We start from the raw sequence: 20,116 nt of genomic DNA, 5'->3' as shown, positions 1-20,116 counted from the left end.
CTAATATGAAATCTTTTGCCATATAGATCGTCACAGATGACGTCCCGATCTTCATGGGTTTGATTGGTGATCTGTTCCCGGCACTTGACGTACCACGAAAGCGGGACCCGGAACTTGAGGGGACGGTGAAGCAGTCTGTTCTGGACCAGCACCTACAGGTACGGTTTAACATTTTGATGCGCTGTTCAGTAAATGTTGGTATTTCTTATGCAAATTTGGAAACATCGCGAGTGTGTTAGATCTAGATGTCTCAAAACGCACAAATGCGAGACATGACAGACAACGGATCAATATCTGTGATAACTGACAACCTCTCTGCTGTTCCTCTTAACCTACAGGCAGAGGACAACTTTGTGCTGAAGGTTGTCCAACTGGAGGAACTGTTGGCGGTGAGGCACTGCGTCTTCGTGCTCGGAAACGCAGGAACTGGAAAGACAAAAGTCATCAAGTCCCTCAACAGGTACAATATTTCAGTAAATCATGTAGCATAACTGGTGAACCTGCATTGTCTTACTTCAATTCATGAGTAGTTTCTGAGATATCCGTGAAATGGTGCTAAGAAATTGGATCGAATTATATGTCATGGCAATAGCTGGAGCAAATTAACTAATTTGAATGGCTTGCAAGTAAGTCACATACTTACCTACCCACCTGTCTAAAGCTGACAATTGTTTACCGTCATCAGAACCTACCAGCTGCAGAAGAAGAAGCCAACGTTGGTGAACTTAAACCCCAAAGCCGTCACTAACAACGAGCTGTTCGGCTGCATCAACCCGGCGACCCGTGAGTGGAAGGACGGGCTGTTCTCCACCATCATGCGGGACATGTCCAACCTGTCCGGAGATGGGCCCAGGTGGATCGTGCTGGACGGAGACATCGATCCCATGTGGATTGAGTCCCTCAACACAGTCATGGACGATAACAAGGTGTGGCCGGCAAAATGTTTACACTTAATGGATATGCTTTGCTAGCATTATAAAGGTTAACATGGATGATAAATATGTGGCTATGCTAAGTCAGACTTAGCCCTTGTAAGCGAATGCCTCTCGTTGAGATCACACTGTACATGTATTGTCCTGTGCTGTGACTACAGTTGACAACTGGCTTTAACAAAATAGTCAACGCATGGCGATAGCCATGTATATATGAAATTAGTATATGCGTATAAATTGAGATGCGATGACGGAAACACTGACGAGTACCGTACCATGACTGGTACTGTTACTGTCACCAGGTGTTGACACTGGCCAGTAACGAGCGCATCCCCCTGCTGCCCATGATGAGACTGTTGTTCGAGATCAGCCACCTGAGAACGGCGACTCCTGCCACGGTGTCGCGGGCCGGCATCCTGTACATCAACCCCGGCGACCTGGGCTGGAACCCCGTGGTCACCAGCTGGATAGACACCAGGGAGGTCCAGTCGGAGCGCGCCAACCTCACCATTCTGTTCGACAAGTACGTGCCGCCCTGCCTGGAAGCCCTGCGGACGAGGTGAGTTACAGCCAAACAGTATCTCTCCACATTAACTAGACATCAGAGCTTCTACATTTTGTCATCATACCCTGGAAATCATCCATGCACACCCTGGATTGAAAAGGTATTAATTAAAACAACTTGTTGTAACGCATTTGCTGTAAATGTTTTATTTACTCAAAGCTATCCTCGTTAAGGCATTTCTTGAAATAATATTTTTAGTTTTCAGTTTTCTGCACACACAAAAAAAAACTACTGACAGAAAAGACAATGTTGTCGTACAGAGGACGATGGAATAAGGAAATATCAATTAATCTAGCAAGTATCATTCAACTATTCCAGGTTCAAAACCATCATTCCTGTTCCGGAAATCAGCAACATCCATATGCTGTGCCACCTCATAGACGGTCTGTTCACCAAGGAAAACACACCCCCAGACTGTCCTAAAGAGCTGTACGAACTCTACTTCGTGTTTGCGGCAGTGTGGGCCTTCGGTGGGGGGATGTTCCAGGATCAGGTATGGACCATCATTGCTGTCTGCCACCGAGGGAATTACTACATTATGTATGGGGAACAAAAAAGACAAGATTGTTTGATAGAATCATATTTGTCTAAGAACGCTGAGAATGCGCTCAGAAGGCTTTGGTGTCGAACACGTGTGTGCCGTTAAAATGAGCTTCACGGACTGGTGAAAATAGCCTGATTGTGATTTTAGCTAAACTTTCCGCGGCCCCCATACTGCCCACTAAGGCTAACGTCACATTTCCACAAAGGTGTCCGGTCGGGCAATTTTGGGGAACGAAAAGTACGATATAAAAGACAACAAAAAGACAAAACGTACTAAACATAATTCAACAGCATGCCTTGTGCACATTTATTGGCATAAACTTTAATTTTTCGTTTCCGCAAACAGCCCTATTCGGCTCCGGGTAGGAAATGTGACGTAGGCCTAACCCAAAACCAACGATGGCAACTGGGCTAAATTGGCACAAAAGTAGTCAGTGTTTGTATCAGCTCTAACGTGGGTATACGTCACTGTTTCCAGCTGGTAGACCACCGTGTGGAGTTCAGCAAGTGGTGGGTGACAGAGTTCAAGACCATCAAGTTCCCGTCCCAGGGTACGTTGTTCGACTACTACATCGATGCGGAGACGAAGAAGTTCCTACCATGGGGAGACAAAGTCCCCAAATACTCACATGACGCTGAAATCCCCCTACAGGTTAGTATCATACATTGTAGCTTCCATGAATAACGCATGGTAGAATTAGTAGACAGATCACTGTCCGACCGTGTTATAATCGTCGCCAGAAAGTTATGTTTTCGGTAGCGCTTGTGTCAGTTTATACGCTGTAGGCATGTCTAAACATATGGTAATTCGACATTACGCGCAAGAGAATGTTGAAAATGGTAGAATGCATGATGTGATATATATACTGTGAAGCAAAACGATCACTACACATGAAAGTGGATTTACCTACGTTCTCCCACTATTATTTATCAATTGTCCTCTTCCTTTAACACAATAGTTATTTCACGTACTTTCATTAGTCCGTCTTGGTGGCGACCACTGAGACAGTCCGGTACAAGTTCTTCCTGGACATGCTGATGGAGAAGAGGCGGCCTGTCATGTTGGTCGGTAACGCCGGTCTCGGCAAGTCTGTACTCATCGGGAACAAGCTGAACGAGCTGAGCGACGAGTACATGGTCTCAAAAGTACCCTTCAACTTCTACACAACTTCACTCATGCTGCAAGGTAAGGGGGCGCTCGTTGTTTTTGTTTTGTGTAAATCCGGATTCTCTGACACTGTAGTCTGTACGTAATGTAGAAGAACGAAGCTAATATCAATTCTCATAATACCGCCACATGAGAAAACAATACATGAATTCAAAGTTATTAAAGAGATGTACCGATGCAGCATCAGTAATCCTGAGGTATATACACTTCAGATATTTTGGTGTTCACGTGCAATCTTGCGAAGGTCAAGCTCTATAACAAATAAATTTGACGCGGTAGTATCACGCCACCTGTTGGAATTATGAGAGTTGATGTTACGACAAAAAAGACGGTGGTATGAAGTGATATTGGGGTTTGATGACTCTCCTTTTACGAGGTTCTAGTCAGCTCCACGCTGTACGTCTTACGGATTGAAAAACAGCTACCTTAAAACACTATACTCACCTTATCTATATACTATACTAAAACTATGAATCAAACCAATTGCTCATGATTCGTGACTTGCAGGCGTCTTGGAGGAGCCTCTGGAGAAGAAGGCAGGTCGGAACTTCGGGCCACCCGGAAACAAGAGGCTCGTCTACTTCATCGATGACATGAACATGCCCGAGGTGGACACGTACGGCACGGTCCAGCCCCACACCCTCATCAGGCAGCACATGGACTACATGCAGTGGTACGACCGGCAGAAGCTCATCCTGAAGGAAGTCCACAACTGTCAGTACGTGGCCGCCATGAACCCCACCGCCGGTAGCTTCACCATCAACCCACGGCTACAGGTCAGTTACTAAATGCTTGGCAACCTAGTTATTACTAGTGTTATCACCGTTTTTTTTTTCGGGGGTAAAGCGTCTCGAACGGACACTGCCTATTTCTCGACATCAACCATTTATGCTTAGGCCACATTTTTAACGCGGGGCCCGGTTGGGCAGCTTTCGAAAGGAATGATATAAAAGACACAAAGTAAAGAGTATCATGGGCATGAATGTCATGGGCATATATTTCTAGGTATACGTTTTTAATTTTTGTCTCCTAAAACAGCCCGGCCGGAAAATGTAACCAATGCATTGCTGTTAGAATTTGTATTCTACGGTTATAACCAACCAATCCCATGTTGTACCTCAGCGCTGGTTCTGCATGTTTGCCCTGAGTTTCCCCGGCGTGGACGCCCTCACCACCATCTACACCAGCATCATTGCCGGCCACATGAGCCAGGGAGGCTTCTCCAACGCCGTGCAGAAGCTGGCTCCCACCGTGGTAGCTGCAGCTCTGGATCTTCACAAGAAGGTCGCAGGCACCTTCCTGCCTACCGCCATCAAGTTCCATTACATCTTCAACCTTAGGGATCTCTCCAACATCTTCCAGGTATGCACATAACGGAAAGTTACTAGTATTGTTGAAGTAGGGAATGTAACAAAAAAGTACATACTACATAACAAGATATCATCAGTCGTATGAGATTGCTTTGGAGATATTCAGATATACTCGCACGCAAGTGATCGCATTATGGTGTTTACGATTCGCGATTAAAACAAAACATCGGTCCGTACTAAGACCTCCTAATCACAATAAAAAAAGGAAAACTGAAGTGGTATGGCCATGGCCATGTAATTCTCGCCCAAGGAGGAAGAATAAGATGCAAGGATAATATCAAAGAATTGACAAGCATGACACTAAATGAAACACAGAAAACCGAGAAGGAATTCGAAGGAGAAAACTGCTTGCGAGATCTTTTTGGAGCCCCAACGGTAAAATAGTCAAAGGGGTGCATGAGATGAGAGTCTACGTCTATGTTAACGTAACAGCACCTTTTGATGTTTCAGGGCATTCTGTTCGCCGCAAACGATTGCTTGAAGACGGCCGCTGACATGTGTAAGCTGTGGCTGCACGAGGCTTCACGAGTCTACGGAGACAAACTGATGGACGAAAACGACATAGATTCCTTTGAAAAGATCAAGCTGGAATTTGCCAAGAAACACTTTGACGTAAGTTTAATGTCCGCTTGTTGCTTTCCAGGGTGGTTGAAATTGGTACCACATTTCATGCCTCGGATTTGATATCCTTCCTCTCGATTACTTCAAGTATCTTATATAGACAGAGGATATGATAGAAAAAAGATCGCACCTGTAGAGTACATGGGGAAGGACAACCTCAAGCCAGCAGCATCTTTTCTGAAGATGTGGAGTAAGTGTGTACGGTTGGCTTGAGGTTGTCTTTTCCCACGTCCTCAAAAAAATGCAGTTGTAGTTATAGTTCTTCTGTATTATCTGATAAGGTACTTGATAATATTTTTTTTAAATCATAGGACATTGAGGAGGAAGTGCTCACCAAACAGCCTCAGATTTATTGCCATTTCGCGGCTGGAATCGGCGAGCCTAAGTACGCGTTCGTGCCAGGATGGGATCATCTGAACAGGATCCTGGTTGAAGCCCTGGACAACTACAACGAGATCAACGCAGCCATGAACCTTGTGCTGTTCGGGGACGCCATGTCACACATGTGAGTGTTTGATTTCGTGTTTATAATTATTCTACTATAGTTATACCATTCTAGGACCGCACAGATGTGAGGAGTAAGGACATAAACAGGCCTGTGATTTGAATGTACTCTAAAAACGCTATGATTATCAACGCTATGACAAAGTTTCAAACAATCATGCACACAACTACAGTTCGTAGCTTAGGAAGCTTTCGAGACGCACTCTGTGTCTCTTTATCAACCCGTTAGATTTCGTCTTGGAGTTTCCTTGTCACGTGGCGACTGATAGACGTTGTCACGTGACAAGACACTGTCATAAACAGGTACTAGGTCTGAGATATTGGATATAATTTTCATTTTGTGATCGGGATAGCATGTTAATTATCCAGTTTACAGATGATATGTATCCCTGATTGGAGTATGTATGATACGTGTTCCATGTAGCTGCCGCATCAACCGCATCCTGGAGAGCCCGCGTGGTAACGCCCTGCTGGTGGGAGTGGGAGGCAGCGGCAAACAGAGTCTGTCCCGCCTGTCTGCCTTCATCAGCAGCCTGGACGTCTTCCAGATCACCCTGAGGAAGGGTTACAGCATCAACGATCTCAAGGTCGGTCATCTTTGAACACCTGACTAAAATTCAGTTGGCAAACATGGTTTTACTTACTGAAATATCAGTTTTGTGGAAACCTTTTCTCTGTAACTAACATTGTCTCCTATTGCCAGGTGGATCTTGGTGGAGTCTGCATCAAGGCAGGAGTGAAGAACATCGGCATGATGTTCCTGATGACAGACAGCCAGGTTCCTGACGAGAAGTTTCTGGTTTTGGTCAACGACCTGCTGGCCACTGGCGAGATCCCCGGGCTGTTCCAACCCGACCAGATTGAGGACATCATCGGCGGTGTGCGCTCTGAAGTCAAGGGGATGGGTATGGAGGACACCCGCGAAAACTGCTGGAGCTTCTTCATTGAAAGGGTTCGCAGAATGATGAAGGTAATGCGGTAAAATTGAGTTTTTGTATCAATCATGTAATTCATGATGAAGATATTTTTTGGGATTCTTGAATATGAACGTTCAAATAAAATTTGACGCGATTGACCGTTTTCCCAGGTTGTGTTGTGCTTCTCTCCTGTTGGCTCGACGTTGCGCGTGCGCAGTAGGAAGTTCCCAGCAGTGGTGAACTGCACGGCCATTGACTGGTTCCACGAGTGGCCAGAGGAGGCCCTCAAGTCTGTCAGTCTCCGCTTCCTGGAGGACGTAGAAGGTCTAGAGGTGAGATATGCGTGAATAAAGAGTTTGAATGGTGTGTCCATGATCGATGAGTATTAGTCTACGTATTTTCATATCTTAACACAGTGTTTTCGTATCATAATCACTACTTTGCCAACTGTATCTGTCACCCTAAACATGACGTTAACATATCGCAGAAGGAAAATACTGATGAGTATCACCAAAACAGGAGACGGCAAAAAATAACTGTATCAAACTACGTACCGACGCATTCCTTGGTAGTTCAATTGTGCATCTTTAATATAAGTTGCTGTTTGTTCTTTACTCGTAGGGAGAGCTTCGGGAGTCTGTGAGTGATTTCATGGCCTTTGTGCACATGAGTGTCAACAACATGAGCAAGTCGTACCTGACAAACGAGCGGAGGTACAACTACACCACTCCCAAGAGTTTCCTGGAGCAGATCAGTCTGTACAGCAACCTGATGATCAAGAAGAACAAAGAAGTGTCAGCTAATGTCGACCGTCTGGAGAACGGTTTGCTCAAACTGCAGAGTACTGCATCACAGGTATGGACAGTTCTTTTTCTTGAATAGCGACCATTCATAAGCTACCGTTACAGACTTACTTGTTCCTCACGTTTTTTTAGCAGAATCGATTTTTTTTTCACGAAAAATAGTCATGATGAAAGAAACAACAACACAGGGTGACAATGCTCTCCCAATTTTGCTGTAATATGAACATGGTTTTCTATTTGCTATAAATACCGCACACTTACCATTCATTATTAGGTCGGCGACTTAAAGGCAAAACTGGCATCACAAGAAATAGACCATTTGAATATTTTTTCCTTGTTGCTGTTATTCAAAAATGATTTTTCCATTTGTCATAAACACAGCGTAACCTTACACGTACTACCCATTATTATCAGGTCGATGACTTGAAGGCAAAACTGGCGTCACAAGAAGTAGAGCTGAAGCAGAAGAACGAGGACGCTGATAAGCTGATCCAGGTGGTGGGCGTAGAGACGGAGAAGGTCAGCAAGGAAAAGGCGTTCGCTGACGAGGAAGAAAAGAAGGTAAAATATGCCATTTAGAGCACATAAACTAACAAAAGCATGATACCTATCATAGCAGCATTCTAACTCTTAGTACTTACTCTACCAGGTTTTCAAATGTCAATATGCTTGCCGCTGTACTGGAGGGTTTGCTATCGCTGTTACAGCCATAATCTTCAATATTGTAGGGATGTTTATCTCTTTTCACACATAGAGTATACATTATGAATAACTCGACCTTTTCTCTTTATCTCCCTCCTGTCCCTCTCTTTTGTTAGGTTGCTGTTATCAACGAGGAGGTAGGTGAAAAGCAAAGGTCATGTGAACGGGATCTAGCCCGTGCTGAACCAGCCCTCAAGGCCGCCCAAGAAGCTCTCAACACCCTGAACAAGGTAAACAGAAGCCTTCTTATGTGATGTGTTTTCAATTTTGAAGCAAATCCGGTTTTGATATCTTCTAGTCAGTATCATATCTCCTAGTACTCGCGTGGCTGTGTGAGAAGTTATGAAACACACCTTTAGTATTTATTGCTTGGATGAGTACAAAAATTAACATGACAAACAGTGTGAATAATGTATTGACTTATTTCCCAACAGAATAACCTGACGGAGCTGAAGTCCTTCGGTTCGCCCCCGGGTGCCGTGACGAACGTGACCGCCGCCGTGATGGTGCTGCTCGCCCCGGGAGGGAAGGTGCCGAAGGACCGCAGCTGGAAGGCCGCTAAGGTGGTCATGGGCAAGGTGAGAACAGCATAAATCATTTACTTACATCAATACTTTCGTACAATTTTCCTTCCCTTAGGTGTGTTGGAGTATTAGAAATAAATATTTGTTTTGCAAATTCACGCCCATGGGGCTAATTACAAATGAATAAAATCAAATACTAACGTACTTACATGAAGTGATTGTATGTGGGCTAGTTAGAATTGAATAATCTAAATTCTAACATACAAAGATTGACAAAACTTTACATACAGTATACCGAATTTATTCTTTATTCTAGGTGGACGAATTCCTGAATAACCTGATAACCTACGACAAGGAAAACATCCACGAGAATTGCCTAAAAGCTATCGCACCTTACCTGGCCGACCCAGAGTTTGACCCGGACTTCATCCGTGCCAAGTCCCTGGCCGCCGCAGGCTTGTGTGCGTGGGTCGTCAACATTGTCAAGTTCTACGAGGTGTACTGCGACGTCGAACCGAAGCGTATTGCCCTGGCTGCGGCCAACGCTGATCTAGCGGCTGCCCAAAAGAAGCTTTCAGAGATCAAGGAAAAGATCAGGGTGAGTTTGAAAGCTTAAACGCATTTTGATTCACCAGTAACAGTAATTACGTAGCTAATAGAAACCAAACGAGATAGTGTTCATGTAAAAAAAAATCTTGGAAAATGCATTTAATATCATATCAGATATTACAATCTGTTAATTTGTCCTTCAGCAATTGGATGAAAATCTGGCCGAGTTGACCGCTAATTTCGAGAAGGCTACAGCTGAGAAGCTGAAGTGCCAACAGGAGGCAGATGACACCGCACGGACTATCAACCTGGCCAACAGGCTTGTCGGTAAGACAGCTATTTTCTGTAGACCCACTAGTACTACTAGTACAAAATATGATATCTTATGAAAATTGCAAAAATTATATATTCACCAAGAGTGTCTATGGTAAGCAGCTTTATGTATCGTTGAGTCTGACTGTCGTGAATTCTGTAGGCGGGCTGGCATCTGAGAACGTCCGCTGGGCCGATTCCGTCCAGAAGCTGAGAGAGGCAGAGAAGACGCTGTGTGGAGATGTCCTGATCACTACCGCCTTTGTCTCCTACGTGGGCTACTTCACCAAGTCCTACAGAATCGACCTGTTTGAAAACCAGTGGATGCCTTTCTTAAAGCAACAGAAGGTAAGTCGGGAATTTTTCTATTGTCCACACACGCACAGGGCTGATATCGCGCTGCACACTAACTGAAATGACTGTTATATGCAATCTACAAGCAGATCCTACGGTAGCATATATATATAAGATAGTATCAACAAGGTGGCAAAGGAGTGAAGCCGGCCCAGGACTGTGTATAACTACCGGAGTTCACGCACACTTCTATGCGGGCATCATTCCCTTGCCAGCTTTTGATACTATCTTATAGCTTATGCTACCGCATGCAGGAGAGTATGTTATATGCTTGGAGACTATGTTATATGCTTTCCACTTGGCAAAGTGGTATCCTTGTTTTTATGATGTAACTAGTTCCTTTGCTGTGAGTCTGAATAGATTGACTGACAGTTACAAAGTAGTTACATCCTGCAGTCAGTGCCATGTATTAACTGCCGGTCTATCCTCTCCCAGGTTCCTATCCCCATGACGGAGGGCATCGACCCGCTCACCATGCTCACTGATGACGCCTCCGTTGCCGAGTGGCAGAACCAGGAACTGCCGAGTGACCGCATGTCCACGGAAAACGCCACCATACTAACCAACTCTGACCGATGGCCACTGATGGTCGACCCGCAGCTCCAGGGCGTCAAGTGGATCAAGAACAAATACGAAAACCTTGTCGTCATCCGTCTAGGAGCCAAGGGGTAAAGATTAAACAACTGCCTGCCGTTGTATTGTCATTAATATTACCAAATATTATACAGACACTAAAACAGTAGAATTCGTGGGACGCTCCGGAGGGATTGGTATATAAGATGAATGATTCTCTGTAGACCTAGGCTGGTGTTGTAAATCTTCTTTTCACCTGTTGTTTCTCCTGCTGTCCTTGAACTAATCTACTAGCGTTGAAATTGACGAATGGATCTTATACTTTCTCTGCAGGTACTTGGACGCCTTTGAGCGCGCTCTGTCCATGGGGGACACCGTTCTGGTGGAGAACATGGGCGAGTCTGTGGATCCCGTACTCGATCCACTCATTGGTCGGAACACCATCAAGAAAGGAAGGTAGGTACTAATTTAAAACAAATGAATGCAAAAACGGTGGAACTGCAAGGCATACCAGGCGTATTGTCTTAAACTTGTACACAACAGTCATTGGCTACAATAACATATGCTCGTCGACCAATAGCTATGTCGACCACAAACAAGTATAGCAGTAAACTGGATATAGTTCAATGGGACACTTCACTTTTAGTCAGACACTCATGTCTAAACAAATTTGATAGGGCGATCAAGATTGGGGACAAGGAATGCGACTTCCACAAGGACTTCCGACTGATCCTGCACACCAAGCTGGCCAACCCGCACTACAAGCCGGAGATGCAGGCCCAGGCCACCCTCATCAACTTCACCGTCACCAGGGACGGGCTGGAGGACCAGCTGCTGGCTGATGTCGTCAGCGCTGAGAGACCTGACCTGGAGAAGCTGAAGGTACGTTATTCAAGACATGTTTACTTCCTCTTCGTGTAATCTAACATGTCTTAGCAAGTCTTATGACTAAGACAAATCTTCAGGTAAGAAGAATATCAGAAACAGTTTAAAACGCATTCAATGAATCAATAACCTTTATTAAACCTGGATAGCCCTGTCACTCTTTCCAAAGGTCACTACTTCAGCATATCTTCGTATTTGTTTTTATTTGGATTATAACAATATGCAACAACGTGAGAACTAGGTGGTTGTTTGGTTGTTTCCTGTACCCCGCAATATAAACATATTCTGTACATACAACACCAATCACATAGCAATGAATATAATCTAAAAGTAATAACAGTAAATATAACTTGGCAGGTAGCATTCGTCTCGTGTATATCAAGTAGACATACGCATATTGACGAGTTTGGTGTGTTTCAGGCTGATCTGACCAAACAGCAGAATGACTTCAAGATCACGCTGAAGCAGCTGGAGGACAACCTGCTGTCGCGCCTGTCGTCTGCCGGCGGGAACTTCCTGGGTGACACGGCCCTGGTGGAGAACCTGGAGACCACCAAGCGAACTGCAGCGGAGATCGAGGTCAAGGTGGAGGAAGCCAAGATCACGGAGGTCAAGATTAACGAGGCCCGTGAGCACTACAGACCCGTGGCCGCGAGATCCTCTCTACTCTACTTCATCATGAACGACCTCTACAAGATCAATCCACTGTATCAGTTCTCACTGAAGGTAAGTTCTTTTGACAAATTCACAGGTAAAATGACAAATTGTTCAATGCATTATGTCTGAAACCAAGAAAACTAAATTATATGATTAATATAGATATGTGTGTACGTGTGTACATGTATGTATCATTATGTTCACCATCCAAGCAATATTTAAAAAATCATGTCCATGCACTTAAATTAGAACTTGGCGTGCTGCTATCAACCATACAAAGGGCTTTATGTTCATGTAGGATTGACAGTGTATCAAACCTAAATGTTTTGCTTCCAGGCATTCAAAGTGGTCTTCTTGCGCGCCATCCACCTGGCGGAGAAGGACGAGAACCTGAAGGTCCGGGTCGCTAACCTGATCGACGCCATCACGTACGCCGTGTTCATCTACACCAGCCGCGGACTGTTCGAGCGGGACAAGCTCATCTTCACGTCACAGGTCGCCTTCCTGGTAAGACATAAAATCACGCATGATATACTGTGATATGCTTAGAGATCGTAACTAAAAGAAAAAATCAATACGAATAATTCATTCTCTCAGTTTAATCAGGGGGATTTTAGTGACCTGTAACAAATATAACAAAATTATGTTTCCGAAAACCTTTTATGTTCATACTTGAGTTGTTTCAAAGTGGAGTGAAGTGTTAACTGAACTTGACACATAGCGTAATTCATAGACCACGGGATCTATTTAAAGTTATCTGCAAACTTTGTAGGTTATTCAATTTAGAAAAGTTGATTTTAAGGGAATATGTCAGATGCCTTCACGTTTTTGTGCCCACTTGTGATCATGCATGTCAACGGACCGTCGGACTGACCTTCTCGAGTATGAATACTAACAAAAAAGACAATTATTTTTTTCAGGTATTGGTGATGAAAAAGGAGATCAACCCGACTGAACTAGACTTCCTACTGCGGTTCCCTGCCAGGCCGAACTGTAAGAGCCCTGTGGATTTCTTGAACGACCTGTCCTGGGGAGGAATAAAGGTAAGTACATTACAACGTCATGGAACAACAACAGAGGAAGTAGACGTATAAATAGACAACATTCAACAGATATTTCATTGTCATCAGTTTTAGGGATTGTATTGAACTGATAATTGATTTTTATCAATTTGAAAATACAGGCCTTGGCGGACATGGATGAATTCCGGAATCTGGACCGTGACATCGAAGGGTCTGCCAAACGTTGGAAGAAGTTTGTGGAAAGTGAGTGTCCTGAGAAGGAGAAGTTCCCACAGGAGTGGAAGAACAAGTCGGCACTGCAGAAACTGTGTATGATGAGGGCCTTCCGTCCGGACAGGATGACCTACGCCACAAGGTAGATGCCCTTAAATTTGTTCAACAAACTCATACTCTATAAAACAGTTTAGATAACTAGTTGTGGTGTCAGAAGATTGGATGAAAGTTATTTCTTGACATGCATTTTTCAAATACAACTTTATCTCTACAACAGGATGAAAACGGAAATTTCAGAGATCGTACAGATTGAATTGTATTTAATTAAATATTGTGTACATGGATGTCTGACTTTCAAAAACGTGACATACATTTTTGAATGTTTGCTGACACACAAGTAAAATGACTCGAGCTCCGTCGGACAGGCAGTTGTTCTATTTATGGGATGACGCTTTGAATAAAAAAAGTCAGATGTTAACAGAATGATGGGCCCTAACACAATTTGTTGATCTACTTAGAAACTTTGTGGAAGAAAAGCTGGGAAGCAAGTACGTGGAGGGCAGGACGATGGAGTTTGCCAAGTCGTGGGAGGAGAGCGGCATTGGCACCCCCATCTTCTTCATCCTCTCCCCCGGTGTCGACCCTCTGAAGGATGTGGAGGCTCTGGGGAAGAAGATGGGCTTCACGTGGGACTCCGGGAAGTTCCACAACGTGTCCCTGGGACAGGGACAGGAGGTGGTGGCCGAGAGGGCCCTGGATATGGCGTCGGAGCAAGGCCACTGGGTCGTCCTTCAGGTAGAAATTTGGGATCATATACTTGACAAAGAATGACAAAGTAATGTTAAAGTAAATGTACCAGGAATGTATTGTTTCAGTTGCTTCGTGAGGAAATTTTTCACAGAAGCTACTCTTTTAATGCGTAGGTCACATTTCCAACCCGGCGCCAGGCCGGGCTGTTCACCGACACGAAAAGTACAGTAGTGTATCAAGAAACATGCACAAATTGTGCTGATGACTACTTGTTTTCAAATGTGACCTAGACATAATTTACACACTTTTAATTGTTCATTACTTTATTACGACCGACAGAACATCCATTTGGTGGCCAAATGGTTGGCAACCCTGGACAAGAAGCTGGAGAAGTACAGCGAGGGCAGTCATGAGGACTACCGGGTCTACATCTCAGCCGAGCCAGCTCCAACTGTTGAGGCCCACAACATTCCGCAGGGTATCCTGGAGGCCTCCATCAAGATCACCAACGAGCCCCCTACCGGAATGTATGCAAACCTCCACAAGGCTCTGGATAATTTCGACCAGGTAAGACCATTTTCAAGCGGTGAAGTTGGGAAGTATGATCATTCTGTTTAAAAGATCACAGAATATCTTGTATTTGTATAGAATGGCAGGACTAGAGCTTGATATGATCTGTGCATACATAAAACTCAAGGTTAAGCAACTGATTGTAACCCTGACGTTGCACAGGATACGTTGGAGATGTGTGCCCGAGAAAACGAGTTCAAGTCGATCCTGTTCAACCTGTGCTACTTCCACGCCGTTGTGGGCGAGCGGCGGAAGTTCGGGCCACAAGGGTGGAACCGGCCCTACCCCTTCAACGTCGGGGATCTTACCATCTCCTGTAACGTCCTCTTCAACTACCTGGAGGCAAACAGCAAGGTATGTGGAACCTGGATAGAGCACATTTACAAAATCAGTCCAAGCAGCAAACTTTCCTTTCATTTCTATCAGAAGCGTTTATTGTTAGATGATACAAGCAAATTAAGTTTGGTCAGTGTAAAGCTAAAATACTAACTTGAATTCTGTGGTTGTCGATGCTGTTTCAAACAGTGGTTAACAGCCGATTCAGTCTAAATTGCTTGCAGCGATGTTGATTTGTGATTGTAGAAGACCTCTGTGAAGAATGTAACTGACTGATAGACTTGTGCACACCCCTCAGGTGCCGTGGGAGGATCTGCGTTACCTGTTCGGTGAGATCATGTACGGAGGACACATCACTGATGACTGGGACAGAAGGCTGTGTAAGACCTTCCTAGAGGAGTACCTGCAGCCCTCACTGGTGAGCGAAGACTTTTGAATAGAATTTTTATTAGATAGTATACGTACAGTACAATACAGATGATGCAAACTTTGTTCCAGCTGTCTCATTGTGTATTGGACTCCTTCATCTTTATCCCTTTTCCTCTACAGCTTGATGGTGACTTAAACCTGGCGGTGGGATTCCCAGCCCCTCCCAACCTGGACTACACAGGATATCACCAGTACATAGACGAGATGCTGCCGCCTGAGAGTCCTTACCTGTACGGCCTCCACCCCAACGCCGAGATCGGCTTCTTGACCATCACGTCTGAGAACCTGTTCAAGACTGTCCTGGAGATGCAGCCCAAAGACTCGGGAGGTGCCGGAGCTGGTGGGGTCACCCGCGAGGAAAAGGTACCATTATACGTATTGCCAAGTTACCTTCGTCAAGAGGGTTATGTTTTCTGTGTACGTCTCTCTCTCTCTCTCTCTCTCTCTCTCTCTCTCTGTGTGTGTGTCTGCGTGTGTATGTGTGTCTCTGTGTCTGTCTGTCTGTGTGTTTGTGTGTGTGTTTGCCTGTAAATAGCATAACTCGAGAAGCCTTGGATATACCTTTATGATATTTGTTCATTGGGCAGGGGTCTGGAAAACAAAGGTTAAAGTATGCAGCGGAACTTCCGTCTTTGATATCTCATGTTCTGATTGAACATAAAGTCACTGCAATCATCTTGAACTTTAGGGATGGCATATATTGACACCCGGTCAAGTGTCAATTACATAATGTCGCGAAAGACCGGATTAAAGAGAAAGATAATCGAAAGATATCGATCGGTTTTCCTCAACTACAGTATAAAGCAAACTTATAATATCCTCTGTCACGCAGGTAAAGGGACTTCTGGACGAGATTCTGGAGAAGCTCCCAGAGAGCTTCAACATGTTAGAGATCATGGCGAAGGCTGAGGAGAAGACTCCGTACATCGTCGTGTCGTTCCAGGAGTGTGAACGGATGAACGGACTGACGAACGAGATCCGGAGGTCACTCAAGGAAGTCGACCTGGGTCTCAAGGTAACTGCATCGTGTACTTCGTAGCTCACACTTGTCGCATTGTGGTTAATATAGCGGCGTACCAGCTGTAATGAATATATGACTTACTTAAAGATGAAGGTTACCTATTTTGCATCAAATATTAAAAATGAACAAATAACGTTTTGAAGGGGTGATATGTATATTTTACCATTGTATGTCGGTCCGTTCTGACATGTAGATAACAAAAGTCAGCAATTCGCAATTTGTACTGTTATTATCTTTTTTTAAATTCTTTTTTCTTTGGGTCACGATGTATGAAAATCAAACGATCTAATACTTGTCTTGTTTTCCTCCAGGGTGAGCTGACTATCACCTCGGACATGGAGGACCTCATGAACGCCTTGTTCCTGGACCAGGTCCCCGACTCATGGACCAAGCGGGCCTACCCGTCGCTCTACGGACTGGGACAATGGTACACCGATTTAGTTATCACTTAGATGATTCATCAAATGACGATTCAGTCAACTACGTTGTCAGTTTTGAGTGTTGTCATTCATTTCTATAGCTGTCAACATTTCAGTCAACAGTCACAGTACAAAACACTAATATCACTAGGAAAAGGCTTTTTGGAAACGAAAAAAAGGTTTGTGGAAACGAAAAATAGAAATGTATACGTAAGAATGTACACAACTAATGCCCGCGACTGTTCTCGTTACGTCTCTTGTAGTTTGGTATCTTTTACATAACACTTTTCGTTCCTGAAAGCTGCCCGGCCGGATCCGGTTTGGAAATGTGACGTAGGCCTAAACGAGCGTGTTTGATTGGTCCCTAGGTACGCTGACTTACTCCTGCGTGTGAAGGAGCTGGAGAACTGGACAGCAGACTTCGTCATGCCGAGTGCCGTCTGGCTGGGAGGCTTCTTCAACCCGCAGTCCTTCCTCACTGCTATCATGCAGGTAACACTGGCGTTTAAAACCTTTGTTTCAGAAATTCACAATTGTGAAAATTGTTCTGGTATGTTACATGTTAACTACATATTTGGTATAATTTTCTGCTATTGATTACTGAATATCTGTACCTGCCTAGCAGAAAAATGTAATATTGAACGAATGGCAAGGGTGACTTGAAGGGACACGTTTATTGTTGGCCTTTTTTCGTAGTAAGAGATAAGCTTTACATAATCTTCATGATGTTCTGTTTCCAGAGCATGGCCCGGAAGAACGAGTGGCCTCTGGACCGCATGTGTCTCCAGTGTGACGTGTCAAAGAAGAATAAGGAGGACTTCAGCAGCCCGCCGCGTGAGGGCGCTTACGTTCACGGGCTGTACATGGAGGGCGCCCGCTGGGACACCCAGACCGGCATGATCAACGAGGCCCACCTGAAGGACCTGACCCCCACCATGCCGGTCATCTTCATCAAGGCCATCCCCGTGGACAAGCAGGACATGAGGAACATGTACGAGTGCCCGGTGTACAAAACCAAGGAGCGCGGGGCAACGTTCGTCTGGACCTTCAACCTCAAGACCAAGGAAAAGGCGGCCAGGTGGGTCCTGGCTGGAGTCGCCCTGCTGCTGATGGTCTAGACTGCCGTGACGTCACAGCCATGCTGAACATTGTAGATCACGCTCTTGAACATGTCGTTGTTGCTGAGCTGCATTTTGTTTACATAGACGATTGTAATGTGCGATGAAAATTTGCTAGTCTATGCCTAAAACTGGCTAGATTGAAACACAGTGTTAGGATACAAAAAGATATCAAAGACCGTCAAAAGTGTTTTAACCAGGTCTGTGTGACGGATGAATGGATTTATTGGCACTAGTATTATAGACCATAATATCCCATAGTATAGATTTCTCACAAAATGTAGTTTTGAAAGTATAGATGGTAATTTGTGTTGTTTTATATGACAATAACAAATCTTCAAAACATGTACAGTACAATGAACGAATTGTATTGTCAGAAGTGGTGGTTCAGCATTGGAGCAACTAATAATTCTAAGCCACAGAAAACACTGCTGCTCCTTCATGTTAGGGCCAAACATAATTTATTTTGGTAGCTTTGGGCATATGGGACAATTTCAAAGGCGAAGTGCCACACTGCTGCACTATTGACCTGGTCATGGCTATGCCAAAATTACTATTTACAAGCCACTGTGAGACTTGGAGTTAGAAATCCTGTGGGTTATCAGCGTTAAGATAAATTGTGTTGATTCAAATGTCATTACAATGATGAAAGAGCCGTCCATGGTGTGCATTCCATTTGCGGTGTTTGCTGAACCTGTGTCAATCTGATAAAAGCGTCAAAATAAAACTGTTTTCCAATTCCAACAAAATGTGTACAACAAAATACCTTTCTCCAAAGCCATATTTATCAGATTGCTGTACAGAATAAACTAAATTTTACTTGGAAACATTCCTTCGTGAATGGAGCATTTCAAAGTTTATTAAGACGTGTTTTATTTGTTTGTGAAGGAACTGCAGTGATAATTGCCGTCCATTGCATGTACTTTACCTTTGCATGTACTTTACCTTGTTTTATACACGGATGTGCTTGTGTTGTGATTTTAAAACATAATTCTGCACTAAATTTGAATATCTACATGGAATTTATATTCCTAACCTATTAGAGTAATTTATTTTGTGCTTACATGTGTAAGTTCACCTGCTGGTTAAACAAAATAGCACATATTACTTTGCCATAGGGGTGTATAGTTTTCTGAACAATGCAATTAGGGTTGTAATAAGAATGTCCGGCTGGTAAAATGTGTTATCAAGTTTTTTTTCGTTTTCGATACGGGGGCGACAATGTGTGGTTGAGCCAAGGAAAGGAAAGCATCACCATTGTCATGTTCAACAGAATGCCATTTTGTGTCATTTGAAGCTCTGTTGTGTTAGCTTAAAACATGTGTTTGATTGGTGTTAGATCACACGTGCGGTTACACTAACGTCACAATTATCTCCCTTTGTTGTAGACATGCACACATCTCTGAAACTTGACACAATTGATATATTTTCCTACTTATTCTTAATTACATGTATCAGATTCTATGTCGAGTATATGCGTACCCATTGCTTATATCTAAATTTATTATAATTGTCTACTTTTAAAATTTGTATAAATTTGGAAAGTTTCTTAGTCATATTTCGTAACTTATGAGACAGATTACTTGCTATACCGTCCAACTGTCGATTGACTCTGAGTCACATGTTCTTTACTTTGAAAATAAAGCTGCCTACTTTTGACATGTTTCTCTGTGTTTGTATTTAACACGAGTGTTTGTTACTTAAGATGATGAAACAAAGGAATTAGGAATGGTCATGAATATGTCATTGATAGATTCAAATTTTGAGGTTCTGTTTATTACAATTCCTCAAATTCGTTGCCACGTCTGTCGTGAACTTTCAAAACATACATTGCACACAAATATCAAAGATAACTTTTGACTTCGACTAGAATCCCTTACTGATAACAACTTAAAAGTTGTACAATGTATCAGCAATGTATTCTGCCACTGCCCGTTGGCTGATTACCATGCCGGCATCAAACGTGCTAATGATGCGACAGTTAAACAAAAGTGTTTTGCTTGTAACGTTACCTTTGTTAACGCTATATTTCATATAACTATTTTCAAATCACTTGTTGACAATGTGCCCTACTTTCCAAGCTTATCACCGCCCGAGCACAGGTGGGCATTTGTGATGACGCCTTTTTGGTGCAAACACCAAATGCAACATAACTATGCACATATTACACTGTGTTTGTTGTACAGTGCCAGAGATCAAAACAATATATTTACACATATATGTATTACTATGAAGTGCACAGTCAATGTCTTTTATTTA

At 43.7% G+C, this 20,116-nt stretch overlaps 1 protein-coding gene across 1 annotated transcript in view; it reads left to right on the top strand.

Moving 5' to 3' along the window:
- LOC118429412 (dynein beta chain, ciliary-like) overlaps positions 1 to 19,522 on the top strand; it is a 41,128-nt gene extending 21,606 nt beyond the window's left edge. The window contains exons 37-73 of the mRNA XM_035839894.1: positions 27 to 158; positions 339 to 460; positions 686 to 926; positions 1,235 to 1,491; positions 1,816 to 1,990; positions 2,519 to 2,692; positions 3,022 to 3,226; positions 3,716 to 3,984; positions 4,331 to 4,570; positions 5,029 to 5,190; positions 5,511 to 5,704; positions 6,128 to 6,290; positions 6,407 to 6,673; positions 6,791 to 6,952; positions 7,242 to 7,475; positions 7,838 to 7,984; positions 8,242 to 8,355; positions 8,560 to 8,703; positions 8,966 to 9,247; positions 9,402 to 9,525; positions 9,674 to 9,858; positions 10,300 to 10,532; positions 10,771 to 10,893; positions 11,115 to 11,319; positions 11,743 to 12,048; positions 12,316 to 12,486; positions 12,900 to 13,022; positions 13,163 to 13,356; positions 13,733 to 14,009; positions 14,304 to 14,531; positions 14,697 to 14,888; positions 15,169 to 15,288; positions 15,420 to 15,662; positions 16,132 to 16,314; positions 16,632 to 16,747; positions 17,108 to 17,231; positions 17,480 to 19,522. Of these exons, the coding sequence (XP_035695787.1) occupies positions 27 to 158; positions 339 to 460; positions 686 to 926; positions 1,235 to 1,491; positions 1,816 to 1,990; positions 2,519 to 2,692; positions 3,022 to 3,226; positions 3,716 to 3,984; positions 4,331 to 4,570; positions 5,029 to 5,190; positions 5,511 to 5,704; positions 6,128 to 6,290; positions 6,407 to 6,673; positions 6,791 to 6,952; positions 7,242 to 7,475; positions 7,838 to 7,984; positions 8,242 to 8,355; positions 8,560 to 8,703; positions 8,966 to 9,247; positions 9,402 to 9,525; positions 9,674 to 9,858; positions 10,300 to 10,532; positions 10,771 to 10,893; positions 11,115 to 11,319; positions 11,743 to 12,048; positions 12,316 to 12,486; positions 12,900 to 13,022; positions 13,163 to 13,356; positions 13,733 to 14,009; positions 14,304 to 14,531; positions 14,697 to 14,888; positions 15,169 to 15,288; positions 15,420 to 15,662; positions 16,132 to 16,314; positions 16,632 to 16,747; positions 17,108 to 17,231; positions 17,480 to 17,857 (7,209 nt within the window). The 3' untranslated portion in view covers positions 17,858 to 19,522. The remainder of the gene's footprint in view (positions 1 to 26; positions 159 to 338; positions 461 to 685; positions 927 to 1,234; positions 1,492 to 1,815; positions 1,991 to 2,518; positions 2,693 to 3,021; positions 3,227 to 3,715; positions 3,985 to 4,330; positions 4,571 to 5,028; positions 5,191 to 5,510; positions 5,705 to 6,127; positions 6,291 to 6,406; positions 6,674 to 6,790; positions 6,953 to 7,241; positions 7,476 to 7,837; positions 7,985 to 8,241; positions 8,356 to 8,559; positions 8,704 to 8,965; positions 9,248 to 9,401; positions 9,526 to 9,673; positions 9,859 to 10,299; positions 10,533 to 10,770; positions 10,894 to 11,114; positions 11,320 to 11,742; positions 12,049 to 12,315; positions 12,487 to 12,899; positions 13,023 to 13,162; positions 13,357 to 13,732; positions 14,010 to 14,303; positions 14,532 to 14,696; positions 14,889 to 15,168; positions 15,289 to 15,419; positions 15,663 to 16,131; positions 16,315 to 16,631; positions 16,748 to 17,107; positions 17,232 to 17,479) is intronic.
- Positions 19,523 to 20,116: the final 594 nt, after the last annotated feature.

The sequence above is a fragment of the Branchiostoma floridae genome, chromosome 13 (assembly GCF_000003815.2).
Source record: "Branchiostoma floridae strain S238N-H82 chromosome 13, Bfl_VNyyK, whole genome shotgun sequence".
Lineage (NCBI taxonomy): Eukaryota > Metazoa > Chordata > Leptocardii > Amphioxiformes > Branchiostomatidae > Branchiostoma > Branchiostoma floridae.
Note: the sequence above shows the minus strand (reverse complement) of the source record. Positions and strands in the feature narration are given on the sequence as shown.